General features: G+C 41.9%; 1 protein-coding gene across 1 annotated transcript in view; it reads right to left on the reverse strand.

Moving 5' to 3' along the window:
* CIZ1 (CDKN1A interacting zinc finger protein 1) overlaps positions 1-27,946 on the reverse strand; it is a 177,227-nt gene that overhangs the window by 102,121 nt on the left and 47,160 nt on the right. Inside the window, exons 5-6 of the mRNA XM_053695793.1 lie at positions 23,846-23,996; positions 7,125-7,191 (exon numbers count right to left, since the gene is read on the reverse strand). Of these exons, the coding sequence (XP_053551768.1) occupies positions 7,125-7,191; positions 23,846-23,996 (218 nt within the window). The remainder of the gene's footprint in view (positions 1-7,124; positions 7,192-23,845; positions 23,997-27,946) is intronic.

Below are 27,946 nucleotides of genomic sequence, written 5' to 3' on the forward strand. Positions count from 1 at the left end.
CTGCTTAATCTGCGAAACTACAAAAAAAGGGAGGACTCCCCCTTACGGGAAATTGATCCCATTACCAACTCCTGACCGTCCTTGGAAGGACATAGCAATTGACTACATAGTCGACCTACCTATTTCTGAAGGGAATAACACCATATTAGTAGTCGTAGACCTATTTAGTAAAATGGCACATTTCGTGCCCTACCATAAGCTGCCAACTTCTTCTGAAACCATTTCCTTAATGATACATCATATATTCAAGTATCACGGACTCCCTAATAGTATTACCTCAGATAGGGGAACTCAATTCACCAGCCAATTCTGGAAACAACTTTGTCACTCATTGGGTATTTCTAGACGTCTCAGTACCTCTTTCCATCCCCAAACTAATGGCCAGACTGAAAGGACAAACCAGTGCATAGAACAATATTTAAGATGTTTCATTTCAGCTAAACAAGATACCTGGACACAACTACTACCATACGCAGAATTCGCCTTCAACAATTCCATCCATTCCTCTACAAAGTTCACACCATTCTTCATTAATTATGGTTTCCATCCTTCTTTTGAATGGGATTCTATGGACAGCAACAGTTGTCCTGTTGTGAATGACCTCATCAACACTATTAGTGAATCTTTTTCACTAACTGCTGAAAATATTCGCATCGCCAAGGATCGCTATAAATTCCATTATGATAAAAAAAGGATTTCCTCGCCTAAATATAGTGTAGGTGACTACGTTTGGTTATCAACACGTAATCTACATTTACCCCTTCCTTCCAGGAAATTATCTTCAAACTTCATTGGACCATTTCCCATCATAAAAATTGTGAATATGAACGCTGTTACTCTTGCATTACCAGCAAATCTGAAATCCCATCCTACCTTTCATGTGTCTCTCCTCAAGCCTTATAGACAACTTCGTCACCATGATCCTTCTATTCCTTTACTTCCTCATCTACAGGATACCACCCTGGAGTATGAGGTACAAGATGTCTTGGACTCCCGACGTTTTCGTGGGCAGCTTCAGTATCTGGTCCATTGGAAGGGCTACCCTGATTCGGAGGACTCCTGGGAACCGGCTTCCAATCTCTCTGCCCCCCGGTTGGTGGCCAGGTTCCATGAACGTTATCCTGATCGTCCTGGACTCGATCCCCGGAGTTGATCTTTGGGGGGGGGGGTCCTGTAATAATTGACTAAGTTCTTTGCCTTATCCTTTGTATAGCTGTGTCTTTTCACACTTACATAACTCCTCCCCAACAAGCAGTTTAAATTTCCCTCCTACTCATACCAAATTGCTTGATTGTTGAATCCAGCTTCTCACCCTCTAACCTGCTTGCAACTTTAGAGACAGACGCGGCTCACCTCTCTACCAAACACAGGACCGGAACCGGCAAGCTGTGACGTCACACGCCATCGCACACGCTGCAATTTCCCCAAACTCTGCAGGGGAACTTCGCTCTGTCCGGACAGACCTCACCCTTTACTTTTACTAGTAAGTCTCAAAAGCGCTTCCTTCAAACTCATACCGAAGTAACTTACGATCATTCAGCAATTACTCCTGACATGTCTCAGAATCTTAGTTAGGTTGCCTTCATATGTAAATGCTCTATTCAACCTATATTCTTAAGAGTTCAGATTCAACACCTAATTGCTGCATAAATCTCATTAACCCTATTTGTTGCCTTAAGTTGTACACTATGTCTGCTGCCACCTATGATTAGATATGGTATGTCTAAAACTTTAACTTGCAATTGCTTGTTGTTTATATGTGGGAACCAGTTTGTCAATACTGAGTGGGGCTATATGCTCTGAGGTCTCAGCCATTGTCACTCCTATCCTTATATTAAAGTGAACTGTATCTAATGATTCTGATCCTTGCTGCCTTCCCTCACTTACACAGAATCACTGATACATTCACAACACTCCTAAACCTGCAGTTGTGGTCCTAAAAATTCCCTCTCTCCTTTACAGGGGTGAGATTACCTTCCACAGGCTGACAGAGCGTGAGTCCCTTGGGCGGGAGTCAAAGGGTCTGACACGTGGGGAGAGTTAGTCGGCATAACTTTCCCCTCGTCAGATTCCTCTGGTGATAATTTTTTAAAAACAGAATATGATCTTTATTGCATAAAATGAAATCAGTACATTTGGTACACATTCTAAGAGGGGGTTCCACCATGGCTTTTAAACATAATGAACAAGGAGTTTCTTCTATGTCAGACATGTTTATACATACTAGCAATGAGACTAGCAAGCTTGGAAAACACTTTAAATCAAGTTAACAAGCAAATATAAAAAACGGTACTGTGCCTTTAAGAGAAACAAATTTTGTCAGAATTTGAAAAACAGTGAAAAAATGCAGTAAATCAAACGAAATTTTTACAGTGTATGTAATAGGCTAGCAGAGCATTGCATCCACTTGCAAATGGATGATTAACCCCTTAGTTCAAAAAACGGATCAAAAAAACGAAATAGACGTTTTTTAACAGTCACAACCAACTGCCACAGCAAGCTGTGGTCCTACCTTCCCCAATAAACGACTTTGGAAAGCCTTTGAGCCCTTTAGAGATGTCCTATAGCATACAGGGGACTCCTGAGGGAAGCTGGATGTCACAGTTTGTAATTTTAACTGCACCAACTGTAACTTTTATACTATAACAGTGGAAAGCCTCAGTAAAACTGTTTCTAGTCAAAATTTAAGACAGCCATGTGGAAAAAACTAGGCCCCAATAAAGTTTTATCACCAATGCATATATAAAAACGATTAAACATGCCAGCAAACGTTTATATTGCAATATCATAAGGGTATTACCCCTGGGAGTAAGCATGATACCAGTCGTTATTAAATCACTGTATTCAGGCTTAACTTACATTAATCCGGTATCAGCAGTATTTTCTAGTGTTTTCCATCTCTAGAAAAAATTATAACTGCACATACCTGATAGCAGAATAAACTGCACGCCATTCTCTCGCTGAAGTTACCTCATCTGTGTAATCCCCTCAAACATATGTGAGAATAGCAATGGATCTTAGTTACAACCTGCTAAGATCATAGAAACCTCAGGCAGATTCTTCTTCTATTTACTGCCTGAGATAAAATAGCACAACTCCGGTACTATTTAAAAATAACAAACTTTTGATTGAAGAAAATAAACTAACTATATTTAACCACTCTCTCCTACAACATCCTAGCTTGTTGAGAGTTGCAAGAGAATGACTGGCTATGACAGTTAGGGGAGGAGCTATATTACAGCTCTGCTGTGGGTGTCCTCTTGCAACTTCCTGTTGGGAATGAGAATATCCCACAAGTAATGGATGATCCGTGGACTGGATACACCTTACAAGAGAAACATACTTTATGTGTGCACTTATTTAAACATTAAACAGCAAATACATTAAACAGCTGAAAGGCATCAAATAAAAACGTTCTTGTCTCTTAACAGAAAAAGGACGTTATTTTATATGTGCTACTGTCTCTTTAAAAATAAAACTGAAAGAATTAATTTTCTTGTTTGCAAAAAGGAAATACTGCAGCACCCAAGCAACAGATCAACTACTGACATTCTAGATAAGAAAATGTACACGTAGAGCTGCATGTTTATAGCAACATAACCTAAGTTTAATACAAAAACAGGAGAGGTTATATACAATGTGCGATACTGTTTCTTGTTACCAGCCATATGTCGCACAGTATATCTAGAGCGTGATATAGCGTTGTGAAATGCTCTACCCTCCGGTATCTAATGGAGGTAGGAAGCGCAATTATGCACATATAACTCCGCCCTTCGTGGGTGTGTCAACATCGCCTCCCGGTCGCCATTGTTACTAAATGACCGGCCCATAGAGCACAGTGTCCCTGTCATGTAGCTCCCGATACTGACAACAGCAGCATAGAACAAAGTGCGCAGCATACTAAAAAGGGCCACAAGGCTCCGCCCATCGTGGGCGTAATAACATGCAGTTCCCGGTCTCCATAAGCATAATTGATTTAATAACTACGCCACCGGGAACTGGCTGCTGAAAACGAAAACTTGGGGCTAAACTTAGGTACTGCTTCAGTATTGATCTGAATAAAGTGTCACTCCCCACTGAAAGCAAAATATCCACAGCTCGAGTGATCCCCAAAGCAAATATCGAGCTCCTTAGCCCATCAAGTGCGCATTAAACAAACTCCCTGATGCTAATAACGAGTTATAAGGCCAACTGAGCCATCAGAAAACATGGGGACAAGTTTGTCTGTTTCTGTCATTTTTACCACAGCACAGCCCAATGTCGTGTAAACGATCTCACCCATAACAGTTCAATGAGTATAATAATAAAAGTTGCAGCTGTCAGTATTCCTGTAGCCCCTGCTAAGAATATACTGTCGGAAAGGTCCCTCCTTTAAAATGCAGGAGTTCTTACCATTAAGTACAGTGCTCCACTTCTCTGAGATCTATGTCAGTGACCCAGAATAAAAAGTCAGCACTTACCTCAAAAGCTGTGCGACAGCATGGCAATCCAACAGGTTTTCAGAGGTCCTCTCCCTCCCATAGCCCTGTGGAATAAGATAAGCCTTAGTTAAATGTGCTTAGGCTATCTGTATTTAGGGCAGCAACCAGTTCCTATTGCTTTAAAGCCACCAAATGCTTCTCTTTTTACTGAAGAGACTGATCTGGTCTAGGCTACACCCTAGCACAAACTAGCACTCAGTGGCACCTCTTTAAAAAATAATAAACACTTGATTTTGCCATCTCCTATCTAACTAAGACAAGCAAAGAGAATGACTGGGTTGGGAGGGAAGGGAGGAGCTATTTATACAGCTCTGCTGTGGTGCTCTTTGCCTCCTCCTGCTGACCAGGAGGCATAATCCCACAAGTAAGGATGAAATCCGTGGACTCATCGTATCTTGAAAAAGAAAAAAAGAGATATCTTATGTGAATTCTGTACAAGAGCTCCTCTTAAGTGTGTGATCTTAAGTGGGACAATCATCATAAATCTGCGGGTGTGAGAGATTTCGCAATAAGCAAAGAAACAGATTAACCTACCTCAACTAGCTCCTGCAGTATGCCTGTACATTATGTGCAAATTAATGTCTCTGACATTAGACAGACAGTGCAAGTGCATCATTTTTGCTGCACCAGACAAACCAGAATTAGAAGTATAAGAATTTGGGATGATAAAGATATGCTGTGTGTGGTAAATTATGTAAAAGGGAAACGATGCAGGTGAGATGAGTTACTTATGTGGAGGGGCAACGAGGCGGGTGAGATGAGTTACTTATGTGGAGGGGCAGCGAGGCGGGTGAGATGAGTTACTTGTGTAAAAGGGCAAACGAGGCGGGTGAGATGAGTTACTTATGTAAAGGGGCAAACGAGGCGGGTGAGATGAGTTACTTATGTAAAGGGGCAAACGAGGTGGGTGAGATGAGTTACTTATGTAAAGGAGCAAACGAGGTGGGTGAGATGAGTTACTTATGTAAAGGGGCAAACGAGGTGGGTGAGATGAGTTACTTATGTAAAGGAGCAAACGAGGTGGGTGAGATGAGTTACTTATGTAAAGGGGCAATGAGGAGGGTGAGATGAGTTAATTATGTAAAGGGGCAATGAGGTGGGTGAGATAAGTTACTTATGTAAAGGAGCAAACAAGGTGGGTGAGATGAGTTACTTATGTAAAGGGGCAAACGAGGTGGGTGAGATGAGTTACTTATGTAAAGGGGCAAACGAGGTGGGTGAGATGAGTTACTTATGTAAAGGAGCAAACGAGGTGGGTGAGATGAGTTACTTATGTAAAGGGGCAATGAGGAGGGTGAGATGAGTTAATTATGTAAAGGGGCAATGAGGTGGGTGAGATGAGTTACTTATGTAAAGGAGCAATGAGACGGGTGAGATGAGTTACTTATGTAAAGGAGCAATGAGGCGGGTGAGATGAGTTACTTATGTAAAGGAGCAAACGAGGCGGGTGAGATGAGTTACTTCTGTAAAGGGGCAAACGAGGCGGGTGAGATGAGTTACTTATGTAAAGGGGCAAACGAGGTGGGTGAGATGAGTTACTTATGTAAAGGGGCAATGAGGAGGGTGAGATGAGTTACTTATGTAAAGGGGCAATGAGGTGGGTGAGATGAGTTACTTATGTAAAGGAGCAAACGAGGTGGGTGAGATGAGTTACTTATGTAAAGGAGAAAACGAGGTGGGTGAGATGAGTTACTTATGTAAAGGAGAAAACGAGGTGGGTGAGATGAGTTACTTATGTAAAGGAGCAATGAGACGGGTGAGATGAGTTACTTATTTAAAGGAGCAATGAGACGGGTGAGATGAGTTACTTATGTAAAGGAGCAATGAGGTGGGTGAGATGAGTTACTTATGTAAAGGGGCAATGAGGTGGGTGAGATGAGTTACTTATGTAAAGGGGCAATGAGGTGGGTGAGATGAGTTACTTATGTAAAGGAGCAAACGAGGTGGGTGAGATGAGTTACTTATGTAAAGGAGCAAACGAGGTGGGTGAGATGAGTTACTTATGTAAAGGGGCAAACGAGGTGGGTGAGATGAGTTACCTATGTAAAGGGGCAAACGAGGTGGGTGAGATGAGTTACTTATGTAAAGGGGCAAACAAGGTGGGTGAGATGAGTTACTTATGTAAAGGAGCAAACGAGGTGGGTGAGATGAGTTACTTATGTAAAGGGGCAAACGAGGTGGGGCAGATGAGTTACTTATGTAAAGAGCAAACGAGGTGGGTGAGATGAGTTACTTATGTGAAGGGGCAAACGAGGTGGGTGAGATGAGTTACTTATGTAAAGGGGCAATGAGGAGGGTGAGATGAGTTACTTATGTAAAGGGGCAATTGAGGTGAGTGAGATGAGTTACTTATGTAAAGGGGCAAACGAGGTGGGTGAGATGAGTTACTTATGTAAAGGGGCAAACGAGGTGGGTGAGATGAGTTACTTAAGTGTGCAGGGTGAAAATAACAGATGGCTACAAAAGTAGGAAAGAGGAAGGTTTAAGCAATGTGTTGCAACCAGCTCTGGAAGCCAAATGGTTAATGTCAGGCGCTAGACAGCAGGGACTGAAGAGACAGGAATCACAGGGTAACTAAGCAGTGGCAAACAGCGGATGAGTAACATGCGGTGCGAGTGTGTTAGTGCTACGCAGACAGGTTACCTTCTCACTCTCTTGGCTGAAGGTTCGAGGGGGTCGGAATTGCTGCGTTCAGTTAGATTTTCAGAGTCTGCAAAGACAAGTTTTATGAAAGCGAGGAGGAGCAAGCAACTTGCACATAATGCATAATACGGATTAACAAATAGAATGCACAAGAGGTATTCACAGCGAGAAGGTGCCAAGGTAGACAACATAATGACAAAAACAATATGTATGATGATTTGTTCTCTCCGTACACAGAGCCCTACTGTGTGTGACAGTCACATGATGTGTAACTGCTTCTGCTGGTTAGATTTTACTAACAAAACCTAGCATGCACCAGCCGTACAGGATGACAATCTCTGATGCATATGAAAAAGCGCTTTTTAAACATACTAGTTTTCTGATGAAAAAATAAATACATTTATGCTTACCAGATAAATTCCTTTCCTCCCTGGCAGGGAGAGTCCACAACTTCATTCCTTACTGTTGGGAAATGCAACACCTGGCCACCAGGAGGAGGCAAAGACACCCCAGCCAAAGGCTTATCCCCACCAGATCCTCAAACCACATCCTTCTCGGCCACAACGGAGCAATCAGAATCACAGATGCTCACTCCTGCTTGATGCGAGCCACCACACGAGGGAGAAGCGGTAATGGAGGGAAAAGATATACAAGACTGAACCTTCATGGTACAGATAGGTCATCTATCAATTCCGCCTGAGGATCCCTCAACCTCGACCCGTACCTGGATAGCTTGGTATTGAGACGGGATGCCATGAGATTTATCTCCGGCGTCCCCCACTTGCTGCATATCCTTGCAAACACCTCGGGTGAAGAGACCATTCCCCTGGGTGAAAGGATTGCATGTTGACAGCGTACATTTGTGAGTCTCCGCCCACTCTAGTATCTGAGATACTGCTCTCATCGCCAAGGAACTTCTCGTTCCCCCTTGATGGTTGATATAGGCAACCGAGGTTATACTGTCTGATTAGAATCTGATAAACTGGGACGAACCCAGAAGGGGCCAAGCCTTCAAGGCATTGAAGATTGCCCTGAGTTCCAAAATATTGATCGGAAGGGAGGACTCCTGAGTCCACAGACCTTCGGCTCCCCAGCCGAAAAGGCTTGCGCCCGTAGTCACAATCTCCCAGGACAGTCTCAAAAAGCATGTGCCTTGGGACAGATGATCTGGACAGAGCCACCAGGAGAGCGAGTCTCTCGAGAGGCTGTCCAGCACAATCTGTTGAAACAGATCTGAATGGTCGCCATTCCATTGTCTCAGCATGCATAGTTGTAAAGGTCTGAGAAAGAATCTGGCAAAAGGAATGATGTCCATGCAGGACACCATGAGTCTGATTACCTCCATACACTAAGCCACTGAGGGTTTTGAGGAGTCCTGGAGGGCAAGACATGCAGAAGTTAACATGCAATGTCTCTGATCTGTGAGGAATATTCTTATGGATATGGAGTCTATTATAGTTCCCAGAAAATTCACCCTTGTACTTGGAGTAAGAGAACTTATGCAAGAGCTATGAACGGGAAGTGCTGATCCAGAAAAGCAAACCTCAGGAACTGAAAATGTTCCCTGTGAATCGGGACGTGAAGGTAAGCATCCTTCAGGTCTATTATGGTCATAAACTGTCCTTCCTGAACCAGAGGGAGGAATGACCGTATTGTCTCCATCTTGAAAGGAGGGAACACTCAGAAACTTGTTTAGACATTTTAGGTCCAGAATTGGACGAACAGTTCCCTCCTTCTTTGGAACCACGAAAAGGTTTGAATAAAACCCCAAACCTCGTTCTGTTGCATGTACCAGGATAATTACTCTTAGAGAGGAGAGATCCCGTACGCAACCTAAAAAGACAACCCTCTTTTCTGGTCTTGTCGAAAGACTGGAGAGTAGGAATCTGTCCCTGGGCGGATGAGACTTGAATCCTATCCTGTATCCTGTATGAGATACAACCTCCAGGACCCAAGGATCCTGTACATCCTGGAACCAAGCGTCTGAAAAAAAGAGACAGTCTGCCCCCTACTCGATCCGATCCCGGATCGGGGGCCGCCCCTTCATGACAATTTGTTCTCGGAGGGCTTCTTAGTCTGTTTGGACTTATTCCAGGAGTGAGACGGCTTCCATTTACTCTTGGGCTGCTCGGACTTGGAAGAGGACTGCTGTTGTGACTCATCAGCACGAAAGGAACGAAAATTAGATAGTTGCCGTCCCTTAGGTCTATTCTTCTTATCAGGCATATCCCTCCGGTAACCTTAGAGATAATGGAGTCCAGCCCTGGACCAAATAAAATCTTCCCCTTGAAGGGAAGAGAAAGAAGTCATATCTGCAGACCAAGACCCGGCGGGCTAGAACCACAAGCCAACACAAAGCCAGCAGCCTTTGCATTTTTGCGAATAATCTGCATATTCGCGTCACAGATGAAGGAGTTAGCAATTCTCAGTGCCTTAATTCTCTCCTGAATATCCTCAACAGGAGTCTCCACCTCAATGAGCTCCGACAGAGTGTTGCACCAGTAGGTAGCTGCTCCAGCAACCGCGGCTACAGCTGCTGCCGGTTGAAATAAAAACCCTGTATATTGAAACATCTTCCTCAGAAAAGTTTCCATTTTTTATCCATAGGTTCTCTAAAAGAAGGACTATCCTCCAGAGGGATAATAGTATGCTTAGCCGGAGTGGAGATAGAGCCAGATTCCTGAGAAGTAGACGGCTCAGAAGGGCTAATAGCGCTATGAGTATTAGCAGGCTTGTCTCCCTTCTTAGACTTTAGAACAGTGTTTAGGCAAATGGAACAAAAATGAGCAGGCGGAAAACCACAGCCTCCTCACAATATAAACAAAAATGATTAATCAGTACAGAAGGAGTGGAACTGTCTAATATAGTATCAGAGTCCTCCATAGCTTTGTATATACCCACAGAAGGACAATCAAAAAGAAACGCTTTTATTTAAAAAAGGGCACCTTAATACTCCCAATGGCTGGGGCACTCGCCACCTCCTAGACCCAGACAGCTAACAGTCAACATCCCCAGAAATGATGTCTGCAGCAGGATCTTAGGAAATGAAAGGGACCGCACCCGGTCACGTGGTACGTAAGACAGGACCCCTGCTATGAAAAAGGGCGCCAAGCTATTATGAGCTGTGCAACACTTCAAAAACTAAAGTGAAACCTGTTTGTTCCAAGCCAAAAAACACAGTCTATGAGCCTAAAAAACCTCTTACATTAAGCAGATATAAATCCCCAAACTGTTCAAACAATCTCCCTGAAGGAGATATTAACCCTTGATCCTATCGAGGTATAAAGAAGCAACACTGTGACCCTCTATAGCATTTTAAATTGTATATATAAAAAAAACTGTCTTACCCTCCAGGATCCATGCTGTGGAACAGGCACAGCCTCTCAAGTGTGACAGTCTTGCAGCAGCACTGGACTTGAGTGTTCAGCAGCAAGCAGTGAAACTCATCAACACTGATTGCTCAGGAGCTGTTAGGTGACAGTCTGGATGCGTTTGCAGAAAAACTTTCATCTCCAGACTTTAACTTTCATCAATCCTCTCACTGAGAGGTTGACATGATTTGTTAAAACTCCAGTCCTTTCTCGAAGGGAACATATTAAAAGGGACATTACGGTCAAAATTTATATGCACATAGATGAATTACATCTTTGAATAGAAATATATTTGCTATATAAATGTATCGGCAAAAAAACAACAACTTATCACTGTTTTAATGTTAGCATTATTCTCTGCACGTGCATTGTAAAGCATAGCTAGAGATTCTCAGTGCGGCAGCATTTTAAGTACTGCACATGCTCAGAGTGCCAGTGGGGCTTGTATCATGTCAGCAATTAACAAATTGAGTCATTACCAGATGATACAAGCATCTTAGGCTCTCTGAGCAGGTTCTGTGTTTAAAATGCTGGTGCACGGTGCATACTTAAATACACTTTTGAAACAGTTATACCATTTATTAGAAGCATTTTTGCTAATTCATGTATATTACAAAAATGCTTCTATTCAAAACTGAAATACATCCATGTGGATTCCAATTTTGGCAGTAATGTCCCTTTAAACACGTCTTTAGTGTAAACCTGATCTCGTGTCACAAATCCTATAACCTGCAGATGCCGCAAATCAATAGCTCCAATAGGCAATTTGAAGCATTTTGAAAAACTAATTACAGATGTTACTTTTTAGCATTGCTGGTGAGCCTCAGACAAAGCAAAGGTTTTTTGTGGGGTTTTTTTTTTTTGGGGGGGGGGGGGGGGGGGTTATGCAAAAGCAACAGGTGTTTATCGCCTCTTTAAATGACGTTATATTTTTACGTAACAATATTTTTGATTAATGGATTTATGAATATTAATAATCCTAAAATTATCGTCAGCAACATCTTCAAATAATATAGAAACCTTGTCAATATACTTCAGTGAGATGTTAAATGCCTGTAGTGTACCCCAAATAACACTACTGAGAGATCTATAAATTTGACAATAAAATTCTTATTAATAATATTTAATCTTAATTTAAAATATTCCTAAATTCTGACCAGTTAATCTTTATATACACATTGATTATATTTGTGCAGAAAATAGGGTATTGATTATGACCAAATATATATGTCTAGTGTTACAATATTCTATATAAAACAAGCAATAAAATATTTAAATCAATCAATATTCCATTAATCGTCTGGTACCTCAGTATTATGGACACAATATTTCTATAAATTAACCTTAAGGGGACACTAAACGCAAAAAACAATTATTTAATGATTCAGATAGAGCATGCAATTTTAATAAACTTTCTAATTTACTCATATCAATTTTTCTTCGTTCTCTTGATATCTTTATTTAAAAAAGGAAATTTATTCTTACCTGATAAATTTGTTTCTTTTACGATACGAGTCCACAGATTTCATCCTTACTTATGGGATACAATACCAAAGCTATAGTACACGGATGAAAGGGTAGGGACAAGACAGGGAACCTAAACGGAAGGAACCACTGCTTGAAGAACTTTTCTCCCATAAAACAGCCTCAGACGAGGAAAAGGTATCAAATTTGAAAAATTTGGAAAAAAGTGTGAAGAGATGAACAAGTTGCAGCTTTGCAAATCTATTCAACAAAAGCATAACTTTTGAATGCCCATGAGGAAGCCACAGCCCTAGTGGAATGAGCCGTAATCCGTTCAGGAGGCTGCTGTCCAGCAGTCTCAAAGTAAAACGGATGATACTCCTCAGCCAAAAAGAAAGAGGTAGCCGTAGCTTTCTGACCCCTACGTCTCCCTGAAAAAAACAACAAACAAGGAAGACGATTGACAAAAATCCTTGGTCGCCTGTAAGTAGAACTTCAACGGACGGACCACGTCCAAACTATGTAACAGACGCTCCTTCGAAGAAGAAGGATTAGGACACAAGGAAGGAACAACAATTTCCTGACTAATACTGTTACTTGAAACAACCTCAGGAAGAGTAACACCACCTTATCCGAATGGAAAATAAGATAAGGAGAATCACATTGTAACACCGAAAGCTCAGATACTCTTTGAGCAGAAGAAATAGCAACCAAAAAGAAAACTTTCCAAGATAATAACTGAATATCTATGGAATGCATAGGTTCAAATGGAACCCCTTGAAGAACTTTAAGAACTAAATTCAAACTTCAAGGAGGAGCAACTGGACTAAATACAGGCCTGATTCTAGCAGAGCCTGACAAAAAGATTGCACATCTGGAACATCGCCAGACGCTTGTGTAACAAAAAAGATAAAACAGACATTAGTCCATTTAAGGAACTTACGGACAACCCTTTCTCCAATCCTTCTTGGAGAAAAGACCACATATTGGGAATCCTAACCCTACTCCATGAGTAGCCCCTGGATTCACACCAAAAAAGATATTTACACCATATCTTATGGGAAATTGACCTAGTAACAGGCTGACATGCCTGAATATAAGGTATCGAAGACCGAATCAGAAAAACCTTTCTAGGAAAAAGTAAGCGTCCAATCTCAAAGCAGTCAGCTGCAGAGAAACAAGATTCGGTGGATGGAAGGAACCCTAAATGAGAAGGTCCTTCCTCAACGGAAGTTTCCAAGAAGACAGAAATGACATGTCCACCTAGTTGGCATACCAAAACCTACTAGTCCATTAAACAGCTTGCTAGCACACAATCACGGTGCACATAGCTGCAGCTGGTGTCAAACTGCAAACCTTCCGCTTGCTAGACAGCTAAGCCAACTACCAGGATACTACACGAAAAAACAGAAGAAAGAGCGCAACGATAGAAATACATAAGCTAGGCTGAATGACCAAGAAACTGACAAGGCATCTCTCAGCTCAGTTTGGGGGTCCCTAGACCTGGACCTGCATCTCGGAAGCTTGGCATCCTGACAAGACGCCCTAAGGTCTAACTCCAGCCGACCCCTTTCGAGATCAGGTTTAAAAATAGTTCTGGGTGGAGCCTCACTCCCCCGGATGAAAGGTCTGCCAGTTCAGAAAATCTGTCTCTCAGTATACTACCCTTGGAGATAAACAGCTGAGAGATGGCAGGAGAGATTCTCCGCCCACTGAATGATCCTGGCTACTTCGTTCATCGCTAAGGAAGTCTCTTGGTATTCCCTGATGACTGATGTAAGCCACTGTCGTTATGTCGTCCGACTGGAATCCGAGGCCAACGGAGGCAAGGTCCGAAACACATGAACTATCGCTCTGACCTCTAGAAAGTTGATGGAAAGAAGAGACTCGCTTGAGTCCACACTCCCTAAGCTCTTAAGAAGTTCCAGACTGTTCCCTATCCAAATAGACTGGCATCCGTTGTCACAATCTCCCCTGTGGGCCTGCGAAAGCATGTCCCCCGAGATAGATGCTCCATCGACAACCACCATAGAAAAGATTCCCTCGTCTCCTGTAGCTATGGATATTCGAGGAGACAAATCTGGCTAATCACTATCCCTCTGCCTGAGCATGCTTAGCAGCAAAGGCCTGAAATGAAAACGAGCAAAAGGTATGATTTCCATTGCCTTTACCATCAAACCGATTACCTCCATACACTGAGCCACTGACGGCCGAGGATTGGACCAAAGAGCTTGACATGTACTCAGAATCCTTTACTTTCTGCCCCCCGTCAGAAAATTCTCAAGGATACAGAGTCGATGAGAGTTCCCAGGAAGGGTACCCTTGTCTGCGGAATCAATAAACCCCTCTCTAGATTTACCTTCCACCCGTGAGTTCTCAGGGAGGATAGCACAATGTCGGTATGGGACTTGGATTAGAATATCGACTAGATAAGGCGACACCGCAATGCCCCACGGTTACTAGAACCGCCAGAAGAGACCCCAGAATCTCAGTGAAAATTCTGGGTGCCGTGGCCAAACCGAAAGAGAGAGCCATGAACCGAAAAAGTTCATCCAGAAAGTCAAACCTCAGGAACTTGTGATGATCTTTGTCGATAGGAACGTGAAGATATGCATCCTTTAGATCCATTGTCGTCATAAATTGACCCTCCTGGATCAATGAAAGACTGTCCTAATAGATTCCATCCTAAAAGATGGATCTTTGAGAAACTTGACTAAACTCCTGAGGTCTAAAACAGGTCTGAAAATGCCCATATTGAGAACTACAAACAGACTTGACAAAGCCCCTGTCCCTGTAATGGAACGGGACATATTACTCCCAAAGAAGAGAGGGTTCTCCCACAATGTAAGAACGCCTCTCAGTGTATCTGATTTGCAGATAGTTGTGAAAGAAGAAATCTTCCTCAAGAAGAATGTCCGAATCCAGTTTGTATCCCTGAGGCAAGGAACCTGAACATCCTGCACACAAGCCCGAATGGGAAGGAAGTCTGCCCCTACAAGATTCGGTCTCGGATCGTGGGCAAAATCCCTCATGCCGACTTAGATCCAGCAGTGAGTTATCTCGATTATGCACCCATGTTCCAAGAATGGTAGGGTTTCCCAGCGGCTTGAATTGCGAATAGATTCCCTCTTGCTTAGAAGAAGGAGATTCCCTCGCCAGGACCAAACAAAGTCAGTCCCTTGTAAGGCATTGCCAGAAGCCTAGACTTTGATGATACATCTGGATAGTCGTGAAAGAAGTCACGAACCAATATGCAGCCGCACAAGTGTGCACGCCGCCGGTTGCAATAGCAGACCTTGGAGAACATAGATCTTTCAAAGTAGACCCTCCAACCGCTTGTCCATAGGGTCTTAGAAGGCCCCACTATCCGCAACAGGAATAGAAGAGTGCTTGACCAAGACGGAAATAGACCCCTCCACCTTAGGGACCGTCCGTCCAGATTCCCTGACGGCGTCAGCTATCGGGAACATCTTCCCAAAGTATTTCCCTCCGTCAGTAATATGGAGGAAGCATTGGAAATAGTAACTACTGAAAAACTTCCTCAAGCAATGTTTCCTACCTCGTGGAAACAAAACCTATAAGGCACCATAACTCCGAATGGGGTGCAAAGGGAAGCGCAGGGTACCGTATGTGGGCCATAAAATTTAATGGAACACTATAGAAGAAAAGAACGGCATAACTTGACTATTGTCAACCAGTTCCTAATAACAATCTCCTTAGAGAGAGTAGGTACATCATTTTTTTTTTTTTAAAAGTACACACAAAAAATTAAAACTGTCTCATTACATCTTAACAAGAACCTCATAACGTATGGTTTTGTTCCATCCCAAATCACCAAGGATGAATGAACAAATAACCAACTGAAAGTCTTTAATAAAATTAGTACAGAAAAAGACGGTACTGCCTCTTTAAATCTTGAAAGAAAACTGTGCCTTTTTCCTTTTTGCGTGCATTTGTGCCATCCTAAGACTTACAAAGAATGCAATAACAAATGAACAGCTGAAATCTTTTAATAGAAATAACAAATTAAATTTTTTTTACTGTCACTTTAAATACTAAACAGTAGCGTTTTCTTTAAACATGCAGGGTTGGTATGATTAACTGCAGCAGTTCTCAGAAATCATGCTGAAGTGCCCAACCCAAAGGTATATAACATAATGCTCATTAAGTACCCCATAGAGAGATGCCTATTAACCTCCCTTTTGTGATACACACATGGAACAAAAGGAGTTATAAAAGTAGACAAACTGCACTCTCACAGCGTGTTATATCAATGAAAACAACACTGGGCTGTGTGAGACGCTATGCCTCCGGTATACAAGGAGCAGAGCGAAATCCCACACAGTCGTCACAGAGCTCCGCCCCTCGTGGGCGTGAAGACCCGGCACTTGCATGAGTATACATTAAGAGCCCGGATCCTTAGCCCCTGCTAAGAATGTGTTGTCCCTCCTTTTACAAGCAGGAGTCCAAACCACATAAATAAAGTGCTCCACTTCTCTGAGATCCCCCAGAACAAAAAGTCAGCACTTACCTTGAAAGCTGTGCGACAGCATGGCAGTCCAGCAGGTTTTCAGAGGTCCTCTCCCTCCCATAGCCCTGTGGACAAAGATCAGCCTGAGTTAAAAGTGCTTAGGCTATCTGAATTTAGGGCAGCAAACATGTATAGTAGGCGCAGTGAGAATTATGTCCCACCAGTTCCTATTGCTTTAAAGCCACCAAATGCTTCTCTTTTTACTGAAGAGACTGATCTGGTCTAGACTACACCCCAGCACAAAGCACTCAGAGGCACTACCTTAAAAATAATAAACACTTGATTGAAGAAACTAAACTAACACCTCACTTTGCCATCTCCTATCTTACTAACACAGGCAAAGAGAATGACTGGAGTGGGAGGGAAGGGATGAGCTATATATATACAGCTCTGCTGTGGTGCTCTTTGCCTCCTCCTGCTGACCAGGAGGTGATATCCCATAAGTAAGGATGAAATCCGTGGACTCATCGTATCTTGTAAAAGAAAGCAGGAATTTGATGCATAGGAGCCGGCCCATTTTTGGTTGAGAACCTGGGTTATGCTTGCTTATTGGTGGGTGAATGTCAGCCTCCAAAAAGCAACCATGGCCCTGAACCTAAAAAAACCCTGATAATAGGAGAAAATTAGAAAGTTGATTAAAATTGCATGCTCTATCTGAAAAAGAAAACATTTGGGTTCAGTGTCCCTCTAACTCCGAATGAATTAAATATCAAATATTATCAAATTTTACAAGAATAATTTGTAATTAACCAGCAACACTAGTCCAATGCCAAAATATGGATTACTAACTTAACAATGCTTAGTCAACAAAAACCAGAGATTTAACCACAATAATAAATACAATTTTTAAAATATATCACAGTAGCTCCAAATAAACTTATGACTTCAAAATACAAAAATCCTTCCCTCTTAATAGTAAATTGCTTAATGCTAGATATGATTATTTATAGATACACTGGCCTATGAATATTAAATTATCACTATAAATTACAGCTGCAGCTATAATAAGCTATAAAGAATATTCAGCCAAAATCTATCGAAAATATTTATTTCCCCCACCTTCCGTTTGAGGATGCCCCACAGATGCTCAATAGGGTTTAGGTCTGGAGAAATGCTTGGCTAGTCCATCACCTTTACCCTCAGCTTCTTTAGCAAGGCAGTGGTCGTCTTGGAGGTGTGTTTGGGGTCGTTATGTTGGAATACTGCCCTGAGGCCCAGTCTCCGAAGGGAGGGGATCATGCTCTGCTTCAGTATGTCACAGTACATGTTGGCATTCATGGTTCCCTCAAAGAACTGTAACTCCCCAGTGCCGGCAGCACTCTTGCAGGCCCACTGTAGGCAAGACACACTTGTCTTTGTACTCCTCACCAGATTGCCGCCACACACACTTGACACCATCTGAACCAAATAAGTTTATCTTGGTCTCATCGGACCACAGGACATGGTTCCAGTAATCCATGTCCTTAATCTGCTTGTCTTCAGCAAACTGCTTGTAGGCTTTCTTGTGCATCATCTTTAGAAGAGGCTTCCTTCTGGGACGACAGCCATGCAGACCAATTTGATGCAGTGTGCGGCGTATGGTTTGAGCGCTGACAGGCTGACCCCCCACCCCTTCAACCTCTGCAGCAATGCTGGCAGCACTCATACATCTATTTCCCAAAGACAACCTCTGGATATGACGCTGAGCATGTGCACTCAACTTATTTGGTTCACCATGGCGAAGCATGTTCTGAGTGGAACCTGTTCTGTGAAACCGCTGTATGGTCTTGCCCACCGTGCCGCAGCTCAGTTTTAGGGTCTTGGCAATCTTCTTATAGACTAGGCCATCTTTATGTGGAGCAACAATTTTTTTTTTCAGATCCTCAGAGTTCTTTACCAAGAGGTGCCATGTTGAACTTCCAGTGACCAGTATGAGAAAGTGTGAGAGCGATAACACCAAATTTAATACACCTGCTCCCCATTCACACCTGAGACCTTGTAACACTAATGAGTCACATGACACCAGGGAGGGAAAATGGCTAATTGGGCCCAAACTCACTTTTGTTGCCAACAATTTAGACATTAATGGCTGTGTGTGCTACAATCCAAGAAAAAAAGATTGCACTCTCAGGTCTTTTAAACAGAGAAAATCACTCTTTAATGTAACGTTTTCAGGGACGATGTCCCCTTCACCAGCATGTCAAATGTGAATACAAATACACAACTTATAGTGAATACAATAAACAATACCAATCTCATACCGTGTCTGTGGCGCCAAACATATACGTATACGTGAATTGTGTATCCTAACAAGTTCCAAAGTATCTTAAACTATACATAACGTGCTGTACGGCTAAAGCAACAAACTGTGTCATTTTTGCACTATTAGTAATTTTATGTCATAGTGTCAGAGCAAAACTTTAAATAAAGAGTGTAAAAAGCGGTATGGCTTCCTTTGTTGCTATAGTAACCGCTATTATCCATACAAACACCTTATTTCAACCCAATCGTATTCACTCATAACCTATATCCTTAGATGTAGTTGTGCACACTACAAAACATAAAGTGAATCATATGTGAAAATTTGTCAACTGTAGGGAAATCTTAAGAGCTAGTTTAGTTACCTTGGTAACCACATAGCTTACCATTCTTCTTGTTGCCCACGTTAGGGATTACAGATTATATACACCATGCACCAGAGGTGGTCATATCTAGATCATATTTAACGCAATTTCGTGGACATTGCCACCCCATACCATACATTCTGCGTTACACATTGTCTTGACCTGACCTCCGTATTTACATAGCAACAGATTCAAAATGTGACCCTAGTATAAAAGGATACTGGTCAGCTCAGCATCATCTGTATAAACTATTTTCGAACAGGTAGCCGAATATATCCCTGCTTCTAAGTAGGCAAAATCGTATATGCTTTCCCTACTGTGAGGGTATCCAGGCCGTGGCTGTCACCTAGTGCAGAACTGGTCCATGTCAGTACTTGTATACTAGGATGAGTTCCACCTTAGTGGTGTTACAAAACCACATACTCTTAGTACATAAAACTAAAAAATGTTATCACGTATATACACATAAAAACAAAAAAGCACCGGAGGACTATACTGTGTGCTGTCTAAGTATGTACATATATTCATATATTCATGTATGGATTTACACATGGAGTTGCAAGCCAATTCGTGAGTCCCAGCTCACTTTTGCGTCTTGGCCTCTCAACCCCTGAGTAAAAAACTTATGTCTTAACTGTTGATGTAATCTCCATATATCAGACTTGTAACCCCATTGTGAGGCCCATACCCATATATATATATATATATATATATATATATATATATATATATATATATATATATATATATATATATATATATATATATATATACACACACACACATCAATGAAATATCACTCATCAAAACCCTGACATGCCTAAATATGATTTTGAAACTAAATAAAGGAAACGCAATATCGCTGATAAAGACCACGCACACACACACACACAAGTCTCTATAAACACGGAACAATTATACAAAATAAATGCAGCGAGAAATAAAACAAATTCACTTGAAATGACATTTATAAAAAAACAAAAAAAGACTAATGTTTTCAAACATGTTTCTGATTTTTCTCCTCCCAGATTGTAAAAGCAATGACCTTGGTTCCCTGAGAGATGGACATCAAGCAATGTATTGTAGCCCTTTGGCACCCAAGAGGTTAATACTCTACTGGAGACAAAAGCTAATAGTGTCACTTGTATTATCACTACAGCAAGAAAAGCAAGAAATGTAACGAGAGGCGAGATCTGACCTGAGCAGCCCTTACTCACACGACACCCTCACTGGTCACCCACGCCGGTGACTCAGAGACCAACGTGTACCGTGTCCTGCTAGATATTCTGTCACGTTATTACGTAATAATGATTACAGCGTAAGCACATCTTGTACTTATACTGAGACTGTGTGCATAAGGGAACTAGACTAACGCAGGAGACTGTGTGTGTATTATACTGAGACCGTGTGTATAAGGGAACTAGACTGTAATGGAGAAGACTGTGTGTGTATTATACTGAGACCGTGTGTATAAGGGAACTAGACTGTGTGTAACGTAGGAGACCGTGTGTGTATTATACTGAGACCGTGTGCATAAGGGAACTAGACTGTGTGTAACGCAGGAGACTGTGTGTGTATTATACGGAGACCGTGTGCATAAGGGAACAAGACTGTGTGTGTATTATACTGAGACCGTGTGCATAAGGGAACAAGACTGTGTGTGTATTATACTGAGACCGTGTGCATAAGGGAACAAGACTGTGTGTAACGTAGGAGACCGTGTGTGTATTATACTGAGACCGTGTGCATAAGGGAACTAGACTGTGTGTAACGCAGCAGACTGTGTGTGTATTATACTGAGACCGTGTGCATAAGGGAACTAGACTGTGTGTAACGCAGGAGACTGTGTGTGTATTATACTGAGACCGTGTGCATAAGGGAACTAGACTGTGTGTAACGCAGGAGACTGTGTGTGTATTATACTGAGACCGTGTGCATAAGGGAACTAGACTGTGTGTAACGCAGGAGACTGTGTGTGTATTATACTGAGACCGTGTGCATAAGGGAACAAGACTGTGTGTGTATTATACTGAGACCGTGTGCATAAGGGAACAAGAATGTGTGTGTATTATACTGAGACCGTGTGCATAAGGGAACAAGACTGTGTGTGAATTATACTGAGACCGTGTGCATAAGGGGACAAGACTGTGTGTGGTCATGAGCTCAAGCTAAAGGGTAGTAGATTCAGAAGTAATTTGAGGAAGCACTTCTTTACAGAAAGAGTGATTGATTTATGGAATAAACTTCCTCAAGAGGTAGTAGCAACAAACACTGTGGGGGACTTTAAAAATGCATGGGACAAGCATAGGGCTATCCTACGAACTAGATAAGTTTATACTGTTAGGTAAGGTCGGGCAGACTTGCCGGGCCTATGGCTCTTATCTGCCGTCAATATCTATGTTTCTATGTTTCTATGTATTATACTGAGACCGTGTGCATAAGGGAACAAGAATGTGTGTGAATTATACTGAGACCGTGTGCATAAGGGGACAAGACTGTGTGTGTATTATACTGAGACCGTGTGTATAAGGGAACTAGACTGTGTGTGTATTATACTGAGACCGTGTGTATAAGGGAACTAGACTGTGTGTGTATTATACTGAGACCGTGTGCATAAGGGAACAAGACTGTGTGTGTATTATACTGAGACCGTGTGTATAAAAGGAACTAGACTGTGTGTGTATTATATTGAGACCGTGTGTATAAGGGAACTAGACCGTGTGTGTATTATACTGAGACCGTGTGTATAAGGGAACTAGACTGTGTGTGTATTATACTGAGACCGTGTGTATAAGGGAACTAGACTGTGTGTGTATTATACTGAGACCGTGTGCATAAGGGAACAAGAATGTGTGTGAATTATACTGAGACCGTGTGCATAAGGGGACAAGACTGTGTGTGTATTATACTGAGACCGTGTGTGTATTATACTGAGACCGTGTGTATAAGGGAACTAGACTGTGTGTGTATTATACTGAGACCGTGTGCATAAGGGAACAAGACTGTGTGTGTATTATACTGAGACCGTGTGTATAAAAGGAACTAGACTGTGTGTGTATTATATTGAGACCGTGTGTATAAGGGAACTAGACCGTGTGTAACGCAGGAGACTGTGTGTGTATTATACGGAGACCGTGTGCATAAGGGAACAAGACTGTGTGTGTATTATACTGAGACCGTGTGCATAAGGGAACAAGACTGTGTGTAACGTAGGAGACCGTGTTTGTATTATACTGAGACCGTGTGCATAAGGGAACTAGACTGTGTGTAACGCAGGAGACTGTGTGTGTATTATACGGAGACCGTGTGCATAAGGGAACAAGACTGTGTGTGTATTATACTGAGACCGTGTGCATAAGGGAACTAGACTGTGTGTAACGCAGGAGACTGTGTGTATTATACTGAGACCGTGTGCATAAGGGAACTAGACTGTGTGTAACGCAGGAGACTGTGTGTGTATTATACTGAGACCGTGTGCATAAGGGAACAAGACTGTGTGTGTATTATACTGAGACCGTGTGCATAAGGGAACAAGACTGTGTGTAACGTAGGAGACCGTGTGTGTATTATACTGAGACCGTGTGCATAAGGGAACTAGACTGTGTGTAACGCAGGAGACTGTGTGTGTATTATACTGAGACCGTGTGCATAAAGGAACTAGACTGTGTGTGTATTATACTGAGACTGTGTGTATAAAAGGAACTAGACTGTGTGTGTATTATACTGAGACCGTGTGTATAAGGGAACTAGACTATGTGTGTATTATACTGAGACCGTGTGTATAAGGGAACTAGACTGTGTGTGTATTATACTGAGACCGTGTGTATAAAAGGAACTAGACTGTGTGTGTATTATACTGAGACCGTGTGTATAAGGGAACTAGACTGTGTGTGTATTATACTGAGACTGTGTGTATAAAAGGAACTAGACTGTGTGTGTATTATACTGAGACCGTGTGTATAAGGGAACTAGACTGTGTGTGTATTATACTGAGACCATGTGTATAAAAGGAACTAGACTGTGTGTGTATTATACTGAGACCGTGTGTATAAGGGAACTAGACTATGTGTGTATTATACTGAGACCGTGTGTATAAAAGGAACTAGACTGTGTGTAACACTTGTGTTTTAAGCTGTATTTAATGTGCGCCTTAGTTAGACCGTGCTCCCCTATTGCTTTAAAGGCAAAGCAAAATCCTACAATTTTCTGTCATTCAAGATTATAATCACTTCAAAAAAAATATTTTATATAGTTGCACGAAAAGTAAGTTCCATTTCTAAATAATATTGTGATTCTGAAACACAATCTCATCCTTGTACTAACGCTACAATAGCTCCCAGAACCGGCCTAAGGAGGGCTGACTGCTTCATGCTACAGTGTGCAGACATCTTAATGCCCAGTGTACAGTTGTCTCATTCACTCATTGTATGAAACAGACACAATACAAGCGTTCTGCACTAAACAAAAATCTCTGTACTTCATTTTTATAAAATGTCAGCTTTTTATCATTTTTGTTCTATAAAATAAATGTAATTGTCTAACTAGTGAAATAGTTTTCTTTCTATAAATACATATCGGAATATAGTTTTTTATTTTAAAACCTTGATATTAAAAATATAATGCAATTAAAATAAAATACAAGCCAAGATATTTTTTACCGATCACATGGTGTGACATTCTTAGAGGAGGGTTTAGGCTTTATGTACTCAGATGTTTGTGCGCAGTCTGCTTTACGATCTGCTAAATACTCACCTCCAGAGCAGCTCCCGATCTCATCGGCTTCAGATGCTGAAGGTGGGAGCTCCGCTTCGCCTTTGTCTAGCTTCTGATCGCTAGTTCCTGTAGATTTAATGGCGTTGCTCTGTTCACTTTCCCGCTTACGGTCATAGCCCCTGTAGTGATCCTATGTGCAGATGGAGAATACAGACATTCTTTGTATTTTTCTCTAACATTGTAGAATGCATCGAAGAAGTCTTACCAATGACTGGAACTAGTTTTAGATAATTAGTCTTATTATATTTACTTATGTGTTATAGTTCATATTAATTTATGGAACCTCGGAACCTAAATCTCCATCACAGCATGTAGAACAAAGAACTTGTTATTATAATATCTTCTTTCAAGACAAATATTGCTGTACTAAGAGATTATTTCTAGAAATGTCATGGCTCCAACCTTAGCTTAAAGGGATACTAAACCCATTGTTTTTCTTTCATGATTCAGATAGAGCATGAGATTTTAAGCACCTTTCTAATTTACTCCTATTATCAATTTTTCTTTGTTCTCATGCTATCTTGATTTGAAAAAGCAGTACTGTAAGCTTTAGAGCCAGACCATTTTTTGTTCAGCACATGGGTAGCACTTGCTGATTTGTGGCTAAATGTAGCAAACCAATCAGCAAGCGCTACTCAGGTGCTGAACTAAAAAATGGGCCGGCTCCTAACCTTTTATTACTGCTTTTTCAAATCAAGATAACATGAAAACAATGAAAAAATGATAATAGGAGTGAATTAGAAAGTTGCTTAAAATTGCATGCTCTATCTGAATCATGAAAGAAAAAATGTGGGGTTAGTATTATTTTTGTTGTGTGTTTATTTTCTTTTGTTATTTAAAAAAAGAAAAGAAAAATTAGATCCCCATCTATACACGGAAATCAAATATGTTAGCATTATTGTCCTGCTCTGCAGTTGCAGTGTGTGGCATTTTGTTAACTCTTCTTGTTATGTGGACTCTCATTACAGTAATAGTGTTTCCTATGTATGCGATGGATCTGGACATTAAATAAAAGTGATAAAAAAAAAACATATAACATTGTAGAATGTATAAAATGCAGCTTTACTAAACACGTAGCATGTCTGTAGAATGTATAAAACTAAATTTATGCTTACCTGATAAATTATTTTCTTTCCTGGCATGGAGAGTCCCCAAATCCATTATAATTACTAGTGGGAATTCAACTCCTGGCCACCAGGAGGAGGCAAAGAACACCCCAGCAAAGCTTTAAGAATCCTCCTACTTCCCACAATCCCCCAGTCATTCAGCCGAAGGAATATGGAAAGAGAAGAGGACACAAAGGGTATAGCGTTGCCTGAAGTTTAGAAAAAGACAAAAGCCGTCTCAAAATTTAAATTAAGGGCGGGTCGTGGACTCTCCATGCCAGGAAAGAAAAGAATTTATCAGGTAAGCATAGATTTTGTTTTCTGTCCAATGGCATGGAGAGTCCACAAATCCATTCTAATTACTAGTGGGAACCAATACCCAAGCTAGAGGACACAGAATGCAAAGGGAGGGAGAACAAGACAGGCAGACCTAAAGAGAAGGCACCACCGCTTGAAGAACCTTCCTCCCAAAAGAAGCCTCAGCAGAGGCAAAAACATTGAATTTGTAGAATTTGGAAAAAGTATTCAACAAAGACCAAGTGGCCTCCTTGCAGATTTGTTCCACAGAAGCCTCATTTTTAAATCCCCAAGAAGAAGAGATAGCCCTAGCGGAATGAGCCGTAATCCTCTCAAGGGGGCTGTTGTCCAGCTGTCTCATAGGCCAACCGAATGATCTTCTCAACCAAAAAGAAAGAGTAGAAGAAGTGGCCTTTTGGCCCTTACGTTTACCAGAAAACACAACAAAAAGGGCAGTAGATTGCCGAAAATCCCTAATAGCCTGCAGATAGAACTTCAAAGCACGCACTACATCCAGGTTATGTAACAGATGTTATGAGAAGAAGGATTATAACAGAATGAAGGAACGGCAATTTCCTGATTGATATTGTGGTCCGAAACCACCTTAGGAAGAAATCCCAATTTGATACGAAGGACCGTCTTATCCGCATGGAAAATAAGATAAGAGGGTCACACTGTAGAGCCGAAAGCTCTGAGACTCTATGAGCAGAAGAAATAGCTAGAAGAGACAAATCTTTCCAAGACAATAACTTAATATCAACAGAGTGCATAGGCTCAAACTGAGCCTGCTGCAGAACCCTAAGAACAAGATTAAGGCTCCAAGGAGGAGCAACAGGTTTAAACACAGCCCTGGTTCTGACCAAGGCCTGAACAAAAGATTGAACATCTGGTAAGTCGGCCAGACGTTTATGCAAAAGAATCGAAAAGGCAGAGATCTGGCCCTTCAGAGTACTGACTGACAAGCCCTTCTCCAGGCCCTCCTGAAGAAAAGACAATGCGGGGAACCCTCACCTGACTCCAAGGGAAACCCCTAGATTCGCACCATTTTAGTTATGTACGCCACAACTTATGGTAAATCTGCTAGTTACCGGCTTACGAGCTGGCATCAATAACATTCTCTGAAAAACCTCGTCTAGGTCTAGAAATCTAGGTTTGGATGTAGAAAAGGACCCTGAAGTAGAATGTCAGAGGCAATTTCCACAGGGGACAGGACGACATCTTCACCAGATCCGCAAACCAAATTCTGTGAGGCCAAGCTGGAGCAATCAGAATCACTGAAGCCCGCTCCTGTTTGATACGTGCTATCACCCGAGGAAGGAGGGCAAACGGAGGAAACAGGTAAATTAGACCGAAGTCCCATGAACCCCAAACTGCTCCCCAGCCTGAAAGGCTGGCATCCGTAGTCACAATCTCCGAAGATGGTCTCAGTAAGCATGTGCCCTGGGACAGATGGTCCTGAGAGAGCCACCAGGATAGGGAATCTCTCGTCCGGATGTCTTAGACAATCCTCTGAGAGAGGTCCGAGTGGTCTCTGTTCCATTGTCTGAGCATGCATATCTGTAGAGGTCTCAGAAGAAAATGAGCAAAAGAAATAAATGTTCATGGAAGCCACCATTAGATCAATGACTTCCATACACAGCGCCACTGATGGACTAAAAAGAAAGATAGGCAGCAAGCAAGAAGTTTGATATTTCTGACCTCCGTCAAGAAAATCTTCATGGATATTGAGTCTATGATCGTCTCCAAAAAACATACCCTGGTATTTGGCACCAAGGAACTCTTTTCCAGATTCACCTTCCACCCGTGAGAGCGGAGAATCAACAACAGAGAATCCGTATGGGATCTTGCTAAATGAAGAGATGGTGCCTGAACCAAGATATCGTCCAGGTATGGTGCCACCGCAATGCCTTGAGATCTGGCCACTGCAAGAAGAGCCCCTAGAACCTTTGTAAAGATTCGAGGGGCAGTGGCGAGGCCGAAAGGTAGGGCTACAAATTGTAAGTAACTGTTTGTCCAAAAAAACAAACTGCAGGTATTGGAAATGTTCGGTAGTAGTCATGAACTGACCATCTTCAACAACAAGGGAGAATAAAACGTATAGTCTCCATTTTGAAGGACGGAACCTTGAGAAATTTGTTGAGACACTTGAGGTCTAAAATGGGTCCAAAAGTTACCTCTTTCTTGGGAACCACGAATAGGTTGGAATAGAATCCTTGACCCTGTTCCGCCAGAGAAACTGGGATAATCATTCCTAGAGAAGCGAGATCCTTGGCACAGTTTAAGAAAGCCTCTCTCATTATCTGGTTTGCAGATAATCTTGACAGGGGAAATCTGCCTCTGCGAGGACAAGATTTAAATCTAATCCTGTATCCCTGGGAGACTACATCCACTGCCCAAGGATTGGGGACATCGCAAATCCAAGCCTGCTGAAAGAAGGAAAGCCTGCGCTCTACTTGATCCGAGATTTGATCAGGGGCGGACCCTTCATGCTGATTTGTTCTCAGAGGAAGGCTTCTTGGATTGCTTACCCTTATTCTAAGGCTGGTAAGACCTTCATGAGGTTTTGGTGTTGCTCATGTTTGGAAGAAGAGGCTTTTTGTCCCTTCAAGTTGTGAAAGGAACGAAAATTAGAAGTTTGGCGACCTTTAGGTCTAACCTTCTTATCCTGTGGCAGAAA

Source organism: Bombina bombina, chromosome 12 (assembly GCF_027579735.1).
Source record: "Bombina bombina isolate aBomBom1 chromosome 12, aBomBom1.pri, whole genome shotgun sequence".
Taxonomy (NCBI): domain Eukaryota; kingdom Metazoa; phylum Chordata; class Amphibia; order Anura; family Bombinatoridae; genus Bombina; species Bombina bombina.